The 19,817-nt window shown below is 43.1% G+C and overlaps 1 protein-coding gene across 1 annotated transcript in view; it reads left to right on the forward strand.

Annotated features, from left to right (window-relative positions):
* The window catches only part of LOC145406167 (protein FAM98A), a 38,626-nt gene extending 20,477 nt beyond the window's left edge, over positions 1 to 18,149 (forward strand). Inside the window, exons 7-10 of the mRNA XM_080277364.1 lie at positions 989 to 1,091; positions 3,676 to 4,008; positions 17,284 to 17,390; positions 18,108 to 18,149. Of these exons, the coding sequence (XP_080133490.1) occupies positions 989 to 1,091; positions 3,676 to 4,008; positions 17,284 to 17,390; positions 18,108 to 18,149 (585 nt within the window). The remainder of the gene's footprint in view (positions 1 to 988; positions 1,092 to 3,675; positions 4,009 to 17,283; positions 17,391 to 18,107) is intronic.
* Positions 18,150 to 19,817: the final 1,668 nt, after the last annotated feature.

A 19,817-nucleotide genomic window follows, 5' to 3' on the forward strand; every position in this document is an offset into this window, starting at 1 on the left:
GAGTCAGACAGTGGTTCCAGGCATCTTGAGTCGTCACCGGGAGAGGGGCAGATGGTGGGGGCATTTATGGTCCCCCCCCCTGGGGACTCCGAGGCTTGGTAAAACGACGCCATTTTGGGTAAATTTTGAATAGGAAGTGTAGTGTGTACTGTGCATGTAGTTTGGTGAAGATAGTTAGAGAAATTTGTACTGGAGAGCATGCTGGCCTACTCTCTGTGTAACTGAGACACTGAAAAAGTTCAGCAAAGGTGGATGGTCAGGAACTAGTCCTGAGGGCTGATGAAACGGGAGCTCCAGCACTCCCTGTCATCAGCTTTCCATCCACCTCGGGAGTACTGCCCTGCTCGACTGGTGCTACAGTCTACTCCTCTGGCTAAAGTGGTCAGTTTTCTGGAGTCCATCATGTTCTCATCCAGGGGAACATGGGGCACATTGATAACAACAGTAGAGAGTCTAATACAGTATAATGTGTGTTGTAGTAATGACTAACCGTGTCATAACATGTTAGCCATAACATGTTTTTCAGTATATATCAGCAGTTCTCAAACCTTTTAGTGTGTGACCCTATTTGGAATATTTCAAGACTTCGCCACCCACAGGGTAAAAAAATCAAACAGAGAGAGAGAGTAAACGGTATATAGCCTATCGTAGTTATTATGAATATGCTGATAGTGTAAGAAGGATAATTACAATTTCAATTAAGTAAAATACATTGAAAGCATTAGGACTATTCTGTGTCCCTGCAACCCATCAAAATTCTTCCTGTGACCCACCTTTGGGATGTGACCCATAGTTTGAGAATCACTGGTATAGATTGTATGATACAGGATTACCAACCAAATTTAAATATGATGGGTGTGGAGTAATAGAGACGTGCATCCACACATTCCTAATGGGACAGTAACTTGTTAGATGATGGATGAATGGTGAAGTAGGCTTATGATGATGTTAGTGATATCACCATTAATTTGTGTGATGGTACCAACAGATCATCATCGGTAAAGTGCCTGACCGAGGTGGGCGAGCTAACGAACTGGAGCCGCCACCCCCAGAGATGCCATCCTGGCAACAACGATCAGGTGGTGGTGGAGGTAATGTGAACTGTAGTCTTCTATTAACCCTATGAATCTTGTGATGTCTTTCATTGATTTACTCTTCCTACCTCCAGACAATTTAATTAATCTTAGGGGAGTTCTTGGGTAGCAATAGCGGTGGTGGTGGTAGTCCCAGGGTCATCTGAAATGAGAACCCAGTTGATTTTAGGCTTAAGTTGCCCTTTTGTAGTCCACCATCCTTCTTTTGGAAAATGAGGAGTGACATGTACTCTGTGACTGGGTAGCATAGCAGTTTATGTATACTGGTGTCACAGATGAAGGCATCCCTCCAGGAATTAATGAAAGCAATATAGAATGTGTGGTTCAAAAACGCTCTTCCACGCTGAATTGGGTAGTCATTTGGTTGCAAGAATTAAGCCTAAAAGACATCTCATGCTTGAATCAGGTTTGTAGGTGTAATGTGAACGTAGAGATAAAAATAAAGGCAACTGTGTGCAGATGGATATGCTTATGATGTGGAACCAGGATTCTGGAAACTTGAATGCTGTGTACATGACTGTAAGGCTCATTTCATTGGGCATGCTTTAGATTGTTCTCATGCATTCACTCCTCTTTCCTTGTTCTGGACCCTACCACACCACATCTCAGATGGAAATTGGGACTGGGATGATGATGGTCTTATAGCGACTTCATCAGTTAATGTATATGTGTATACAGTATATATATATATATATATATATATATATATACAGTGTCTGCAAATAGTATAGAGCACCTGGCATAGAAAGCAGTGGGAAAAAGCACTCTTAAGTTTTTTCAGTTTGCAGCCTAGTCTCACAGCCAACCAAAAGTATCATATGTCTGGCAATCCTGAGACACCAGGAAAGCATGACAACCTTCAGTTCCAGCCTTATTGCTCTTTGAGCTGCCTTTGAGAGGCTGTGCTACTTGTTCCTGCATTGTCACCCTCTATTTTCGTGTGTTAGCTGGTTGACGCCGCAGTTTTTGCGCCACTACACCCGGATGGCTCCTACCAACTCCATGCCCAGGGACCTGAAGAGGGTCATAAAAGCAAAGGTGACCCTTTTTTGGTGCCTGGGCATGGAGTCAGCGAGGTTCCTGAAGTATTCTATGTCCATGTCCATGCACCACTTATTTGTGATCTCATGGATGAGGCACAGAACATATGATGTGTTACAAGTTGCTATTTAGTTGACACATTGTTGGCCCTCCAGGCCAAAATCCGAGCCTTTTCTTCAACACTAAGATTGGTAGGAGCCATCTGGATGTATTGGTGTGAAAACCACAGTGCCAACAAGCTAACAAGCAAAAATAGAGGGTTGCGGTATGGGAGCAAGCAGCACTAACCCACTGTCAAAGGCAGCTCAAAGAGCACTGAAGCAGAAACTGAAGGTCATCTTGTTTTCCTGGTGTGTTTCAGCATTGCCAGACATACGATAGTTTTGGCTGGCCACGAAACTAGGCTGCAAACCGCAATAACTTAGAGTGCTTTTACCCATTGATTTCTATGCTAGGCACTCTTTACTTTTTGCGGACACTATGTATATACTGTATACAGTATATAGATAGATAGATAGATATACATGTGCACATACATACAGTACACACACACGGTATGTTGTATTTATGTGCTTGCCTCTTACGTCTTACTGTATTTTTTAATCTTACCCACTACATGTGTGTATGGGAAATGGGATTGGGAGAATGATAAGTAGGATTGCCATTTTAGCATTGTTGTTGGTAAATGGAGACATATTTATTTACATGTTCATTGGTTGTTTACCAGTTTTTACCATGTTTCAGCAGTTTTAGGTTTTAGCAATTTTTTATAAGTTTTAATGCCTTGTTACTTTCACACACCCTGTGAGGGCAGGCGTAGTGATGTTAATGAATATTTTTTGTTACTGAAAGTTGCCGAAATAATGGTGATTATTATGTGTTGTTTGAGTTTGGTGCACAGCTTATTAGTGTTTATTTATGGTGATAATGGTGACATAGTGTTGTTGCATACATGTTGTTTATAGAATATTGATGTACAGTTATGCAGTAGATAGTTCTCCTATTTCCCCCCCCCCCCCCCCTGCAAATCTTGCCTAACCCATCCTATGGTAAAAAGAAAAAAAAAAGTTGAGGTGATTATTTCAGATTACTATTTTGGGGTCTTCCCCATTTTATTTATTAGTACAAAATATGGTTAGTATGATGATGATATTGTGTTGTATTGCTGGTTTAGAGTACTGTATGGTAGTGTTTTTAAATGGTAATAAGAAAATGGTGATGATGACCATGTGTTTTTGCATCATTTTGTTTACACAATATATTACAATGTTTATGCTACGATGATGAAATAAGATTACCATTAATTCATTCATTCATTGCCAGACGCCATAAATCCCAAACGGGGTGGCCAAGGGCTTAGAGTTAATTGTTTTACAGGGAGGGGCACTAATCCTCCACCAACCGCACTTGACACGTATGGAGCTAAAGATGGTAAATGTGATGATAGTGAATTTTGTCATCTTTGTGGTATATAATATATTACTGTGTTTATTTTTGTAGTAGGTGATTGTGATGATGATGAATGTTTATTTTTTTGCAGGTGGTGGTGGTGGAGGCAGAGGAGGTGGTGGTGGTGGTGGTGGTGGCAGGGGTGGGGGAGGTGGCTTTGGAGGTGACAGGGTGCAGGGGGGGTGGAATCAGGGAGGGGGAGGAGGTAGAGGAGGTTACAGTGGAGGGGGAGGAGGTGGATATAGTGGAGGTGGGGGTGGGGGTGGTTATGGTGGGGGTGGAGGAGGTTATGGTGGTGGTGGGGGTTATGGTGGTGGTGGGGGTGGTGGTGGTGGCTATGGTGGGGGTGGAGGAGGGTATGGTGGGGGTGGGGGAGGATATGGTGGGGGTGGGGGTGGGGGTAGAGGAGGGTACAGCGGCAGAGGTGGGTACGATAATAGAGGAGGGGGTGGAGGAGGTAGGGGGAGAGGGGGTGGAAGAGGGGGAAGGGGGAGATATTAACCACTTCACCCCATTAACCTGTCTTTCATTTTATTCTTGCTACCAATTGATGGTTTTACTCAGCTGAGGGGTGACTTTTCAAACTGGAGATTACCTTCACCCTTCATTAACCCATTCAGTGCCAAAGATCTTTCCTAAGTTGAATAAAGTTGCCTGGAGATAGCAAGAATAAACTGTAAGAAGGTGTCACCATATTGAAGACACTGCTGACCATATTGTTGAAACTGAGTGTGTGAATTGAGTGGACAAGGCCCCAGATTTCTGTACTCATCTGCAGGGAGTCATTATAACTAATGGATAAGTTTCTAAATATATTTGAAGGTAAGAGGTGGATGGCTACCATCATCCCATGGAAACATTACTATGTGAATAAAAGTGGCAGTAAACTTGGTAACTAAACACATAATTAGTACCAGATACTCGTAGACAAGGAACATTCATCTGCACGTACAATCATTTAGTGTTTCTTCAGAGTGATTGTACATAGAATCAGAGTCCAAGGATGAAGTTCTTTTCAAATTAGTATTGATGCTACCAGGTGACTTGATTCAGTTTGTCAAAGGCATTTATACTGGAGGAGTTCATCAAGGTTGTATCATACCTCTCCATTTTTGTTTCTGTAATTTATAAAGGCTCAAACATGTTTGCATGCATCAGGTCACATTATGGCAGCTGTCCATGCTGCATGATCTCTGGCAGCCTCCCTATTAAGTCCCTTAACCATTAGGTCACACTCTGTGACCTTGTTCCAGGCCTGTTCTGGTCCTCTTTAAGTTCTGCCCTTAACATCCTTCTACTTTCTGCACCCAGTTGTCATCTTTCATCCTCCCAACATGACCAAACCATTCTTTTGCAGCCTACCTCTAATACCACTACACCTCTTATGCACCCACTTATCATAGTACTGCACAAGATTGAATAACTTCCCCATCCTGTATGGCAAACTGCACATGGACACAGTCCCTCTACTTTGACAGTACCACCACCAGCCGTAGATATTAATTTTGTTTTATTCTTGCTTACTCCTAAACCCTTGTACCTCATTCCATCTTTCCACTTCCTAAATCTTGCGTTTGCCCCCTTCTCATTTTCCACAGTCGCATGAAGTCATCATCATACATCACCCATGCGAGTCCATTTCTGAGAGAGCATCAAACACCACGATACACAATAAGGGACTCCTGATGCATGTCAGCATTCATGGGAAACTCATCACCCAGATCTCCGTTCACTCTAACTTGGGTGCAAGTATTCTTGTAAATTGCCATAACCACTTTAACCAGCCACTCCTCAATATCAAACATTCTAATTGCCCACTTCACCTTCCCAGGAAATCTGTCAAAGACCTTCTCCAAATCAACATAAACTAGTGCAGCTCGATTTTTTTTTTCCTGGACTTTTCCTGAGCTGTTGGACAATAAATTTTGCATCACTGGTCCCATTGCCTGGCAAAAACCCAAACTTCATTTCATCAGTATTTACACATTGCCTTATAACTTCCAGAACTGTCTCCATTACTTTCATTATTTGTTCCAAAAGTTTTATACCCCCATAACTTCCTCCTTCCAGGGCATCACCAGACACCCTGCCCCATATATGCATTTACAGTCACTCTTCAGCCAGTCATCTGGAACAACACACTCTTATATAATTGAATTTATCAAATCTGCAGTTAATCCCATTCCTGTATCTCATAAGGCCTTCAGCATTTCAGCAGACAACCCAGACACACCCATTGCCTTCTCTAACTGCATCCTGCAGATTACCTTGCTCACAGCAGCAGCAGGAATCAAAGGCCAAGGGCCAGACACTGGATCTGCTGACTTTAATCCTTCCCTGTTCCAGTCGGACTCTTCATTAGCAACCGGTTATAATGCACTCTTCAAGCATTTTTAATATCCTCTTTGTGCATTACCTTTCCATTATTCTTCACATGTAGCTTGTCTGTGATATCCCTGTTCTCTCTTTTCATCTGTTTTGCTACACAAAGTACCACATTATACTATTTAGGGTATCCAGTAAAGTCTTTGAGACTGGGATTTTGCCCTGTGTACCTCCTTTCTGGCTTTACACTTGGCAGCCGAGTACTTCTCTCTGTTACCACTCTTTTTCCATTCCTGGAAGGCATCTATTGTAAACTGAATAATATTGTCATGAGATTGCAAGAATAAAACTACAGAGGATGCCACCCAGATTCATGTAGTGTAAAAAAGTTAAAGAGGACTGCTTGTATGGGACACTTTTGAGCCTAAGGTGTGGCTCAGTGCATCCTATATTACAGAGCATAATAAAAGTGAGTCAAAGAAGATAATACATACCCCATTTCATCCCCATCTTGTGCAGCTAAAATGACCATCTGATATTGTGGCCATGCATTCCCTTTGCATCTAAAATCTGGGCCTTCTGTCTCTTCACAATCTCAGTTTTACCAACCCTTTTTCATTCTGTACCTGCACTTCAGTATTTTATTCAGGCTAAAACCAGATGATGTTATTCAGCTGAGAGAATGTCAAGCAGTCCAAAGGTTATTTTGAGATAATTTCAACCCTTTGACTATAGTTACATAGTCATTGTTTAAAGTTTATTCTTAAGTTCCCGATGAATTAACACTGTAGTGCATCACTTACAGAGGGTTTGGAAGACCTCTTGGATTGAAGGGGTAAATGATGTCTGTAACTTGTCAAGTTTGAATATTTCTCCAAAGCTGGGTAGAATTGTTTGGGGATGGCAAGATTTAAAGGTACTGTACCAGATTAAACGGGAAACAAAAAAATTGTCTTTTGGTAGCCTGCATGAAATAAGGAGCTTTCAAACACATGTTCATAAGCAAGAAACTGGTTAGCAAGGGTACAGCTCCTTAATTGGCAGGAATAGGGCCCAAAGGGTTGATGTGGTCATAAATGTTCTCCATACCATCCCTTGTGTATACTTATCCATTCACCTGCCTCATTAACATATGAACAGTTAGCATTATGAGAAAACAGTATAAGCAGCTTTCTGTTGGTATGCTGTGCTATGGTAGCCCAGCCTTAGACCCATACATCTCTAAGAGGTAGTAGAGGCTTGGTTTTTATCATTTTTCCATTAACTTCATGGGAAGGTTCACTTGCCTTGTTATGCAAAACCTAAACGTGGTGGCAAGGCATTATGTAATCTTTCCACTTAAATTTGTCGTCTGTCTTGAATATCGAGCTGTAACGAGATTACCATATAAACTTCAGTGCTAATCACAAGGAAGTTGTGTGGAAAAGAAGTAGAACCACAGGTTTGTCCTATCCTGCCATCAGGCAATGGAAATATGCTGTAAATGGACAGGTATCTCCACCCAGTTAAGGTGAAAACTATAGTATCTGACATCCCTTATCATGAAGTCCTTTCAATCAGATGATGCAATTTTCATTTTGCTCTTGGTACTTTCCAACAATTTTATTAGCTTAGGAAAGGTTTGTAGTGGTGATGGAGTTGGTGAAGGCTGTAGCTAACCTTTCCAGTGCAGAAAGTCTGTCCTGTAGCAGATGAAAATTGTCTGGAGATAGCAAGAATGAACTATAAAATGCATCACCAGACTGAAGGGGTTAATGAAAGGACCTGTTCACTTTATTATCCCAAACCAAAGCACATAGATGTTAGAGCAGAAAGACATTATGGCAGCTCCTCAACTCATATATTTGTAGGAAATAGAGCTACGATGATGATATTTTTTAACGATGACCGTGATGGTGAGGATTTTGACAAAAATGACGATGATGACAGTGACTACGACTGGCACCACCTTGGATAATCCAGTGTCCTTCTCCCATGCCCTCGCACCACCACACTCGCATTGTGAACAATAAAGCAATATATGCTTAGCCGTAGGTTTCATTTTACCACTGGTTTTCACAACAGGTACTGTGCAGTGTAGTGTAGAGTATAAAAAGAGTGCTCAGGATAATAAGTAATGTTTGAACTTTCCAGTTTGTGGTTGCATAGGGACCTAGAAGAGCTGCAAGTAGGGGAAAATGTGAGTAATGAAAGTTTACTACAGTGCTATGAAGGTTTTTTTTTTTTTTTTTGACTAATCTGATATTTTTTTGTGTGTGTTTGTGTGAAAATTTATGTACACTGCAGTTGTATTTCATAGCAGTTAAGTCATTAATGTTGCCTTTTTGTGAATCAGGATAATACAAGCATTTTTCTATGATATGGTTACTGCTTTGACTTCCAAGTACAGTAAGAGTGACTGAGACTCATCACCACCTGCCTTGCCCCTCTTCATTCCCCCTAAAGCTTTCTCTACTAATATCTATCTATCTATCTATTGCCAGACGCCTCAATCCCGTTTGGGGTGGCCACAAACAAATCGCCTCCAAGTCGCCCTGTCCCCCGCCATTTCACTCCCCTGCTCCCAGCTCACACCCCCCTCTCTCATATACCTCTCCATCTCATCCTCGGCCTCCCCCTCCCTCTTTCCCCCTCCACCTCACTCACATACACTCTCTTCGTCAGTCTTTCACCCTCCATCCTCTCCACATGGCCAAACCACCTCAGTGTGTTCCTCATAACGCTTCCTATCACATCCACATCAACACCACAACGCTCCTTTATATCCTCATTCGTCAGCCTGTCTCTCCATGTGACTCCACAGGCTCCTCTTAAATAACTCATTTCCACTGCTCTCACTCTTGACTTGTGTCCTTCCAACAACGTCCAAGCTTCACTTCCGTACGTTAGAGTTGGTATCACAATACTGTCATGTAGTAACTTTTTCACTTCAATGCTCACTTCCCTGTTTCTTATCACTGCTTTCAAGGAACCAGCAACCTTTCTTCCCTGCTGTACCCTTTCAAGCACTTCACCCTCCAAACCTCCATCCTTACTCATCACACTACCCAAGTACTTAAACGTACTCACACTTTCCAATTCCTCACCATCCAACCTCGCTGTACATTCACTGACTTCACCTCTCTCAAAGACCATCACTTTACTCTTCCCTACATTCACCTTTAGATTCCGTTTCTTACACACTCTCCCAAACTCATCCACCAAGCCTTGCAGCTCTCCTTCGTCTTCACTCAACAACACAGTATCATCTGCAAACAACAGTACAGGGAGTTTCCAAACACTATCCTCTCTCACCATGGATACTCCAACATCCACTACCCTACCTTGTACCTCTTTTATCACCCCATCCATGTACAGATTGAACAACCATGGAGACATGACACATCCCTGTTTCAACCCAACCTTCAAAGAGAAAAATTCACTTAGATCACCATCCACACGCACTGCAGCCTTCGCACCATCGTACATACTCTTCACAGCATTCAACAACTTTCCATCTACTCCATATATTCTTAACACTTTCCACAATCCTTGTCAATCCACCCTGTCATATGCTTTCTCCAAATCCATGAATGCCGCATACAACTTCTTTCCCTTCTCTAGAAACTTTTCCACTAAAGATCTGAGAATGAATATCTGATCTACACAACCTCTTCCCTTCCTAAAGCCTCCCTGTTCTTCTCCAACTAATTTCTCTGTTCTTTCTCTAACTCTGTCAATAAGTATCCTACCATACACTTTTCCTATTATACTAAGAAGACAAATGCCCCTATGGTTACCACACACTACTTTTTCCCCTTTTCCTTTGTACAAGGGAATAATTATACCTGACTTCCAATCCTCCGGGACTCTACCTTCCTCTCAGGCCAATCTGCACATCTTCCACATCCATTCTACTACTATCTCTCCCCCATGCTTCAGCATTTCACCACACACTCCATCTATTCCTGGGGCTTTCCCCGATTTAACTTTCTTCATTGCTTCCACAACTTCTATCTTACTGATTTCTTCCTGTCTTCTCACCTCCCTCCTTCTCCCAGCCATTCCCCAGCCACTTATACTCGCATTACTTCCATCCTCTACGTTCAACAATTCCTTAAAGTGTTCTCTCCATCTGCTAACTTTTTCTCCCTTCTCCACTAGTAATGTACCATTTTTATCTTTCACTCCCCTGCTAACTTCACTTCCACCCTGTCTTACTCTTTTCACCTCTCTCCAGAACATTTTCTTACAGTCCCTCCACTTTACACTCAAATTTCTTCCAAATTCCTCATCCACTCTCTTCTTACTCTCTCTTACTAATCTTTTCACCTCTCTCTTCCTTTCTACATATAACTCTCTCTTCCGCCTCTCAACCTCTTCCACGCCCCTATTTCTCATCCATTTATTGTATGCTTTCTTCTTTTGTGCCACAGCCTGTTTCACCTCTTCAGTCCACCACGCTGTTCCTTGCACCCCCCTCCGTCTTCTCTTCCTTCCACACACCACATCACATGCTGCACATATTTCTTCTGTAAATACACACCTTCCACGTCTCCCATCTGCTCCAATTCATATTTGCCCAATCGTTCCTCCACTTCTCTCTTATACTCTGCCTTTTTCTCATCCTCTTGTAACCTTTCCACTCTCCTTGCAACTACTCCTTCCTCTCGTCTTTCCCTTCTTCTATTCCTCCAACTTTCTTGTACTTTAATTCTGGCCATCACCAGGTGGTGGTCAGAAAGTCCACTCCCCCAGCCTCTATACACTCTTGCATCCATTACACATCTTCGCATCCTTTCATCCACACACACATAATCAATCATTGCCTTCCTTTCATTCAGTTCACCACCCACCCTTCTCATCACTCGCCATGTATACCTGTGAATCATTTTATGCCTGAAGAGGGTATTGGTTATCACCAACCCCCTCCCAGCACAAATGTCCACTAACGCACTCCCATTCTCATCTATCTCAGCAGGCACACCCCACTCACCAACTATTCCATCCACCTTCACATTCCCAACTTTACCATTCATATCACCAATCAAAATCACTCTCTCATTCCTTCCAAACTTTTCCATGCACACTTCTACATTTGTCCAGAACTCTTCTCTCACTCTTCTAGCACGATCTTGCGTTGGCGCATACACACACACAATCGCCCACATTTGTATTCCAACTTTCAACTTTACCCACACAATCCTTGACCCAACTGATCCATACTGTCTTATGCTCCTCTTCCATCTTTTACTCACAACTATACATACTCCTTCCTTTGCCCTCATTCTCACCTACTCCTGCACATATACCCCATCCATACTCCCATTCTCTCACACTTTCTCCTCTCCATTTTGTTTCAGTTATTCCACATACATCCACTTTCGCATCCTCAAGCACCTAATAATATAATTTTTGGAATTGTTCTATCCACCACCCCCCTATCCTGAATTCGCTGTTCTGTCATATCAACATACAGTATAGTTTTGCATACAGTTTTGTGGTTAATATTTGTTACTTGTTACTTCTCCCCAAGTTCCTGAAAGCAGACATCTAGTTTCTTCCCATATAAGGCCCATACTTGATCCTTCTAACTTTTTTCATTCATTAAACTTCTCCAGTTCTGTTCATGTTAAATTATTTGATACCTCTATCTTGATAGTTTTCTAATTTCAGCCGCATCATTGTGATTTCTCCATGTTTGTAGTCATGTTCCTACTTTTCTTCAGAAGTTCCTTCATGCACTGAAAAGTTTGCTGTTACTGTTTCAAGGTTTTGGATGTCCTACTAAAAGAGTTGCTTCATGTACTATTTGTGCGGTTTTCAGTAATTTGTTCTGTATTGATATTAGCTTCATCCTTCAAGTGTTTAAACTGAGTTCTGCTGCCTTCTCTTTCACAGCTACAAAACTTTGTTTCCTTCAGATTCACTTCTCCTTTTATCCTAATTCTGCTGCCTTTTCTTTCACAGATAAAGTACAGACTTTGGTTTCAGATTCACCTCTCCCTATATCCTCTGACAAACATTGTTACCTGCATTTCATCATTTTGTGGTCACTCTTACTTTGTTCAGTACGGTTTTATCACTGCTCCAGCATGCGCTTTGTCAGTGAAGGTAAAGCAGTTTCACTATTTTGCTATTTTGGTCCCTTTCTGGACCACTTCCTACTTTATTTCTTTTGGAAGAAGGTATTGGGCACCCCTTGACTGTTCCTTTATGCAGTTTTCATTAGCATCCCAATGACCTAGAAAGTGATTCTGCATAATCTCTCTCTCTCTCTCTCTCTCTCTACATGTATAGGTAGACGTACAGTAATATATATATAAGTAAATCCGGTGCTTTTTTGCTCGGCTCTTAAAACTATACTGTGAAATTATGCAATATCCGTCTTAGAAACGGGAAGCAATCGGCCCTCTGGCTCATACACGGGACGTGTCAGCCAATCACATTGCATTGCAGGAGCAGCCCATCTGGCACTCCAAGTCAACCGCGTTGCTTTCTCAGTCTCTCCCGTGGACGCCGTACTGCGAGGGTGTATCTGTGTGCAGCGTGTTCCGCTGATGTGACCCACGCAGTGACTAAACCTTAGTGCTGTGACAGTTTGTGGCCTCCCATGCCTCACTCATTGCTGTAGTGCTGTGACAAACCTTGTGGATAGTGAAGACGTATCTGCATAGCTCTCCGTCTGTCAACACTAGGTGATTATATTATGTACTGTATGACTACTAAATGTACTATATTAATATTGTATTGTATTTATGCTTAATTTTAAAATTACTCAAGGGTAATATTGTAGAAAGTTCTCAGGGTAGAGGGTAACACCACAGCGTATACAGTATACTAACATTATCCTGCTCGACGCCGAATGGATAGTCGATTTGGTCTGTTTGGACTGTGGATTGGGGCGTGGGGGTCGGCTGAGTTTATATATATATATATATATATATATATATATATATATATATATATATATATATATATATATATATATTTCCTGTGGCGCCCCAAGGGATGCATAGGGCCTTCAGGCACCACCAACACTCCTCTCCTGCTTCTCTTTTCATTGTCCTCAACCAGGTTTCCCATGTCCTACCTTTGCCTCTTCTTCCTCTAGCAGTCCACTCTGGCACATCCTGTATTACACTGCCTTCTTTTCTATATATGTGCCCCCGCCATTTTCAGCGAGACAGCCTCACATATTCATCAACTGGTTCCACCCTCGTAATATCCCTTACTATTTCATTTGTAACTCTGTCTTGCCACTTTACCCAAAGAATCCTTCTCAGTATTTTATTCTCAAATCCCGATACTTTCTGATCTTTTGCAATTTTTCTGTACCATGACTCATGCCCATAAATTAAAATTGGTCTAACCATGGTCTTGTAAATTTTTACTTTAGTATGTATCGAAAGCATATTATTATTCCAAACAGATTTTACAACATTCCAATAGCTCGCCAAGCCTGTCCAATCCTCTCCTCAGTTTCATTGTTTAATGATCCATTAGATGATACAATCGTTCCCAGCTATTTAAAATTTTCTACATTCTTTGCCACATTATTCCCAATTACACATTCGATTTGGTTCTCCACTTTCAATATTACTGTAATAATTTCATTCTTTTCACAATTGATTACCAATCCCACTTTTTCTCCTTTCTCCACCAGACAATCAAGCACCCTCTGCATTTCGTATATACTTCCGCAAATCAGCACAATGCCATCTGCATAGTCCAAATCCATCAGCCTCTCATTTTCTTTCCAGTTAATTCCTGCACCTGTTCTCCTTACAACCTTCCTTAAAACATAATCCATAACCAAAACAAACAGCAAAGGCGAAAAAACTCGTCCTCGAATCACTCCTGACCTAACTTCAAATGGATCACTCAAAGAACCACCCACTATTACCTTACAAAAAGCACCTTCATGCAGGCTTCTAATAATATGTACATACTTTTCTGGTATACCATAGAATCTCATAATTTTCATCATATCTCCCCGTGAAACACTATCAAACGCCTTTTCAAAATCCACAAAACACATACTAAGTGGCATTTTCATCTCATTAGCTTGTTGTATCAGATGCCTTACAATAAAAATTTTATTACAACCTCGACCCTTTCTAAATCCCGCTAGTTCTTTTAAAATTTTGTCACTGGCATTGTTCTATTCAACAAGATTTTGGAAAAGACCTTTGCAGCTATAGGTGTGAGTTATCCCTCTCCAAAATCCACACACATTTAAATCTCTCTTTTTTTTGGTATTTTTATAATCACTCCACTTTTGCTCTCCTGGAATTCCACCATTATCTTAAGCCACATTAAAAAGTTTCAAAAGCGCGTTCATCAGCTCATTATTTTCCACCTTATGCATTTCAGGAAATATTCCATCCTCTCCCGGGGCCTCTAAATTCTGTAATTCCTTTATAGATTCTGCTACCTCTTCCAAGGTTATATCCCCTGTTTCTATCTGCAAATCTCTGTCGGCTGGCAAAATGTCCTCTTCAGCAGGGATTGGTCTATTTAGAACAGATTCAAAATGCTTTTTCCACCTTCCTTTTATATCCAGATCTTTAGTCAACAAGTTACCATTTCAATCTCTTACAGGTATTTCTTTCTTTCTCTTTTCAGTTCACTCCTTTATGGCCTGATCCAGTGCTCTTGTTATCTGACCGTCATTTTTACTTAATTTCTGTCTCTGTTGCCTTTTCATCATATAGCTTTATCACGTCCAACGAGTCTCTTTACTTCAGAATGTAAAATCCGGTACTTTGCCCTAAGTACGTCAACTACCTGGCCATCAACATGTTGTTCTTCACTTCTTATACTTCGCCTCTTTCCTTTTCCGAATTGCATTCCGTGTTTCATCTGACATCCACTTTTTCCCTCTCGCTTTTCTCATTTTTTTTAATAGTAACCTTAGCACTCATGCAAAACCTCATTTACCTCTCTCCATCCATCCATCATCTAATCCTACGTCGCACCATGAGGAGCGTAGGAGCCCGGGGCTAGGAAAGTTGGTCCTGGCATTTAAGATGAATGACCAGCCTCACTCATCCCTGAGTGGCATTACGTGAGCAATAAACCCCAACCATCCCTTGGATATAAACCTTCACCGGCTCAATCCGACTGGAGCACCTTTATTACCCACTAAACCACCAGGAGCCAAAATTTGGTTTTATGGTTACCACCCAGCGTAGTAAATGGTTTCCTGGTGTACAGGAAGCCATTTGGCTTGTCACTCAGTGTATTGATTAATATCATTGTCTTCAGAGTCCATCAAAGTCTGCAGGACTAGAAACCTGTTCCTGCATTCCCACCGAAACTTTTCCTTCGTGTTCTCATCATTTCTCAGTGCATCAAAATCATATTTATTACCTCTTGTACAATTACAGTTAACGTTTCTCTTAAATTTTATTTTAATCTTTGACACAAGTTGATGAGTGACTTGGGCAGTAAAGGAAGAGGATATTCACAGGCTCAAACGTACAGAAATGACAGTGATTAGGTAGGCCTAGGTGGATGTGTAGTGCGTCCCTGAGAGTGAGGCCGATGGGGAGGGTGCTAAGTTTACGAAGGCAGAGTTGAGGGGTAGGTTGTGACTGGAGTGTATTGGTATTGTGATGAGAGGTAGATATGAGATGGTTTGGGCATGTGGGGAGGATGGGGGATGATAATTGGGTGCAGAAAGTGAGAAGTGTTAATGCTGAGGGTAGGGTTGCGACAGGTAGACCGAAAAAGACCTGAGACGAGGGCATTGAGTGTAACCTCAAGGATAAGGGACTGAATAGGAAAGCTGCCAGCGATCGAGCAGCATGGTGAGTCGCCATTAGGACCAAGCCCGACACATGAAAACATGTTGGAGTCTTGAAAAACGAAACGAAACGTCTCACCTGGTCTTCTGACCTCACTGATACCTATGATATCCCAAATTACATCTCTCAGTTCTTCAAGAACAGCCGTGTTAGCTTTACCATGCAGAACGAGTTGGAATGTATGTCCCAGGGTTTACTTTATAAAGATGACTAGATTGCAACACGTAAAGATTCCTCGCACCTCTTGCTCTGGAGCAGGTATAACTGCTATGATCAAATCTGCCATCACTGCTGAGCATTATGGGCCATGGATTGATAAAACCACAAATATTTGTTTCAGAGGAGCAGCAGGGTGATTACTGAGAGTGGGATAAGTTTTGCTAGATTTCTCAGAGTAGTTTTTGTTGTTGCTCAGCTCCACTCGGTCTTATCATACAGTTGACTGGAGATAAACTGCTCCAGTGGGGTTGTCCCGCAGGTTCCCTGTGCCACTGATGTTACGTCAGTATCCTAGCGTGGCATGTACGTTGTAGTGCTCCATTAGCCTGTGTTGTGTCATGTGGGTCTAACCCTCAAATGCGGCACATGTACAGTATGTGACTCCACCCAACGCAAATCTAAACTGGTATCTTAGGAGGGCTGGGTGATGTCCTGATCCAAGCTTAGCAAGGTGAACTTGATAACCCTGTTTAGGCTAATCTTCAGTGATGGATGTGGTTGTGAGGGGGACTTGTGGTGTGATGTTTTGGTCAGGATGTTGTATTACCTTGCGCGTGAAGTTGGTGTGTAGGTGTTTATTCATTGATAGTGCGGGAGTATCTGGAGGTTGGATGGTATAAGAAGGTTTGGTAATGATTGTGAGGATTATTTTTGTACTTAGTTTTGTTGTCATTGTCATAATGACAGGTGTTTTAAATTATGATGGCACAAGCTGCTGCCAGTGACGCCCTGACTGGATCCTTTATTATTTTATATTGATTAGTGTATATACTGTTTTTTTTTTTTTTATGTTGGTTTATAAAAATATTAGTAAATAGGGGGTTCCATGTATCCATCTGAGTTTGTTCTGGTGTGGTGACGTCATGTCCAGTCGGCGGGATAGACAGTAAACACGGTGTTGGAGACGCTCAGGCAGCTGTCTGTAATATCAGTAAGTAGGTATATTTCGTTTGTTCTCCAGTATTTTTTGATCGAAATTGAAATGTTAATTACCTGAGGTACCTAGTACAAAAATAATTTTGCTTGAGAAAGTAAGTCTAAAAGAAAACAGCTCGAATCCGTGCGTCACCCATTTTTAACATGCCTCTATGTCGAGATATTCCCCAACACGAGGACTTTAACATTAGAATGTAAGTGAGCTACAGGAGCAGTATTAGTGCAGCCAGTGATGGTACATAGGATGTTGTGCTGCACGGTTTTGTCATGGGTTTTGGAATAGGAGCCCATGCCAAAGAAATGTAGGACATCACTATAATCTCACATTGTAGAGTATGAAGGGTGTTTCTTTTTGTTGTCCGAAGTCTGACCCTGCATGAGCTCTGAGTACATATAGTCGTGGGTTGATTCGCCCCTCTTTTATGTAGCCCTTGAAGATGTTTCCAGGGACATTAATGGAAGGGGTATGAGGCACAGGTACACAACGCATAAGTGTGATGTTAGGGTATATTTGCGTTCATGGGTGTCACTGATGGTAAGTGTGGTGATGGTGGACTTGGATGGAGCAATCGTCAGTCTGTTTTCTGCGACCCATACCTGAAGGTATGTCTTGTTGCAGTGTGCATGCTGTGTCTATATGTGATGTGTAGTTGTTAGTGTAATATCATCTGCATACGGAGCAATTTTTGTTGTGTGGAAATGCCCTGAACTATGGGGTAGAGGGAGGAGGTAAAGAAACGGCGCTCTGTGGAACCTCTTTGGAGAAGTTTCATGTTCATAGTGACTTGCCTTGGAATGTCACATGCACTATGTCCGATAGTTGGTAAACCAGCATTCATACTTGTTTTCCGTGTACGTGTCGTAGATGTTGGTGGTAAGTTTGTGTCGAGGAGTGGCATCAAAGGCTGTAGTCAGTTGTAAGAAGTGTATGGTAGGCTACATTGTATGGGTCCCACGGAGTTGATGACGTTAGATGCATGTTGTTCGAGGTTGAAGAGCAAGGTGTTTGTGGAGTGTAGTCGGTACGGTAGTTCTCTAAAGCTATTTTGTGAGGGAGGATGGAGAATGAGGTGTGACTTTGTTAAGAATCAGGTGTTTGGTTATTTTGGATGATGTAGCCTACCTAGTAAGGTTACAGATCTGTATGAAGAAAGATGTGCTGGGCTTTTGTTTGGTATGAGTATAGGTGGTGGCGACCATCATCCACTCACTGATATGGAGCGTAGTCTGGACTCCGACTTCTCGGTTCCAGATACGGTGCGGCCTTGAGTTCTTTGTTCACGACCTGGTCTGAGTACGCAGACAAGGAGGAGAAGTCCAAACACCAACTGGTCAAAGGCACGTATAAATTAACAATAATAAATTACACACTACAGTCCGTTACGAAACCTAAATGATACAGAATATTAATATGACACGGAAAAATATACCTTACACTGAAAATCTCCACGTACCGGTAGTTCATATAGAGCACTGACCAACACACACAAAGATATGTCTCCACTTATACAGAATATTTCCACACGACAATACACGTATATCTCATACATTGTCAGGTGTGTCTTATTCCCGTACGCACACCTCCAGTATAGTCTACTTCAGTATACACAGCGCGTGACAGGGATGGAAGTATATTCTCTCATCATAACACATTCGCGTGACATAGACGGGACCTTATAATAGCTATAACACATCCGCGTGGCGTAGACGAGATCTAGGCTATCTTATGTTACGCCCGCATGGCATGGGACGGAGGAATCTACCACTTATTACCTACTCGCGTGACAGGGACGGAAGGTACCATACTATTGTTACATAGTATCTTTACATAGGCCAATCAGAGAGAGTAAACCCTGAGTGTATACACCCGTACGAAATAAGACTAGGGGGAGGGGGGAGAGGATATACGACAATCACAGGGGCAGGGGCACGACAATGATATTGCACTGGGGGGTATTCACACTGAGGAAGCGGCCAGGGCCTCTCGCCTTGTACCAACATTAGTAGTCAGCGTGAATTTCCCCTGGGGTTACTATTTCACTTGTCCAAAACAAAGGGGGGAGGAGCGCTGGGAGACACTAGGGAGGGTCTGTTTCACATGGGATCGTACAATAACACCACCAGGGGACGAAACAACAACCTTAGAGTCTTTCTACTCATGGGTGCAGACAGAGAGGGGCACTAAGGCACACAGGGGAGGAGGCCCCTATGCTGGCAACCGCAGGTGGCGGCCGGGTGTAGGGGGCAGGCCGTCAGGAGTGTGTTCTCGGGGTAGGTCGCTGTCGGGATCACCGTGGGTCCTATGGGAGCAGATGGGCGGAGTGGTGGGTGGCCCTCTCTCTGTAGGGGCCCTGGGTGAAGTGGGGCCCTTGGGGCTGGGGCCGAATAGAGCCTGGAGGTGCGCAGCAAGGTGCCTGCTCTTTGTAATGGAAGGAGTCCTGGGGGCAGACCTGGCTAGGCCCGGGCCAAGGGTTGGCTGTGGGTCAGGCGGCGCCCTTGAGGGGCCGCGGTCCCAAGGGGCGGCTGTCAGGGGCTGGCTGCAGCCTACTATGCCAGGAGGGGTCTGGCGGCTACGGTGGGCGGTAGAGGTGGTTCGCCTGCTCCAGGGACTGCGGCCTCGCCTGGGAGAGGAGGCCGTTGGGGGTGGTTTGTGGCCGCTTGCTCTGGGGGAGTCCGGCAGCACCTGTCGGTGGCGAGGGTGAAGCCACAGCAACAAGACACCTGGCCTCAGGGTCATCTTGCCCTGGATGGTCTCTGACGGGGTACCTGTGGGGGAGCAGTGCCCACTGTCCAGGGGAGAGGGGCGCCTCGCTCCGCCACAGGAGAGGTGGGCTGAGCAAGGGGCGTCACCCTCAGTAGGAACCTCAAGGGTTGTGGAGGGAAAGCGACTGGAGGTCGGCTCACCGGCTTGGCAGGCCTGATGGTCCCTGCCAGAAATCCGGACCGGGGCGCGAGAGGGAGA

Source organism: Coenobita brevimanus, chromosome 69 (assembly GCF_032717465.1).
Source record: "Coenobita brevimanus isolate Jiangsu-jjx chromosome 69, ASM3271746v2, whole genome shotgun sequence".
NCBI lineage: Eukaryota > Metazoa > Arthropoda > Malacostraca > Decapoda > Coenobitidae > Coenobita > Coenobita brevimanus.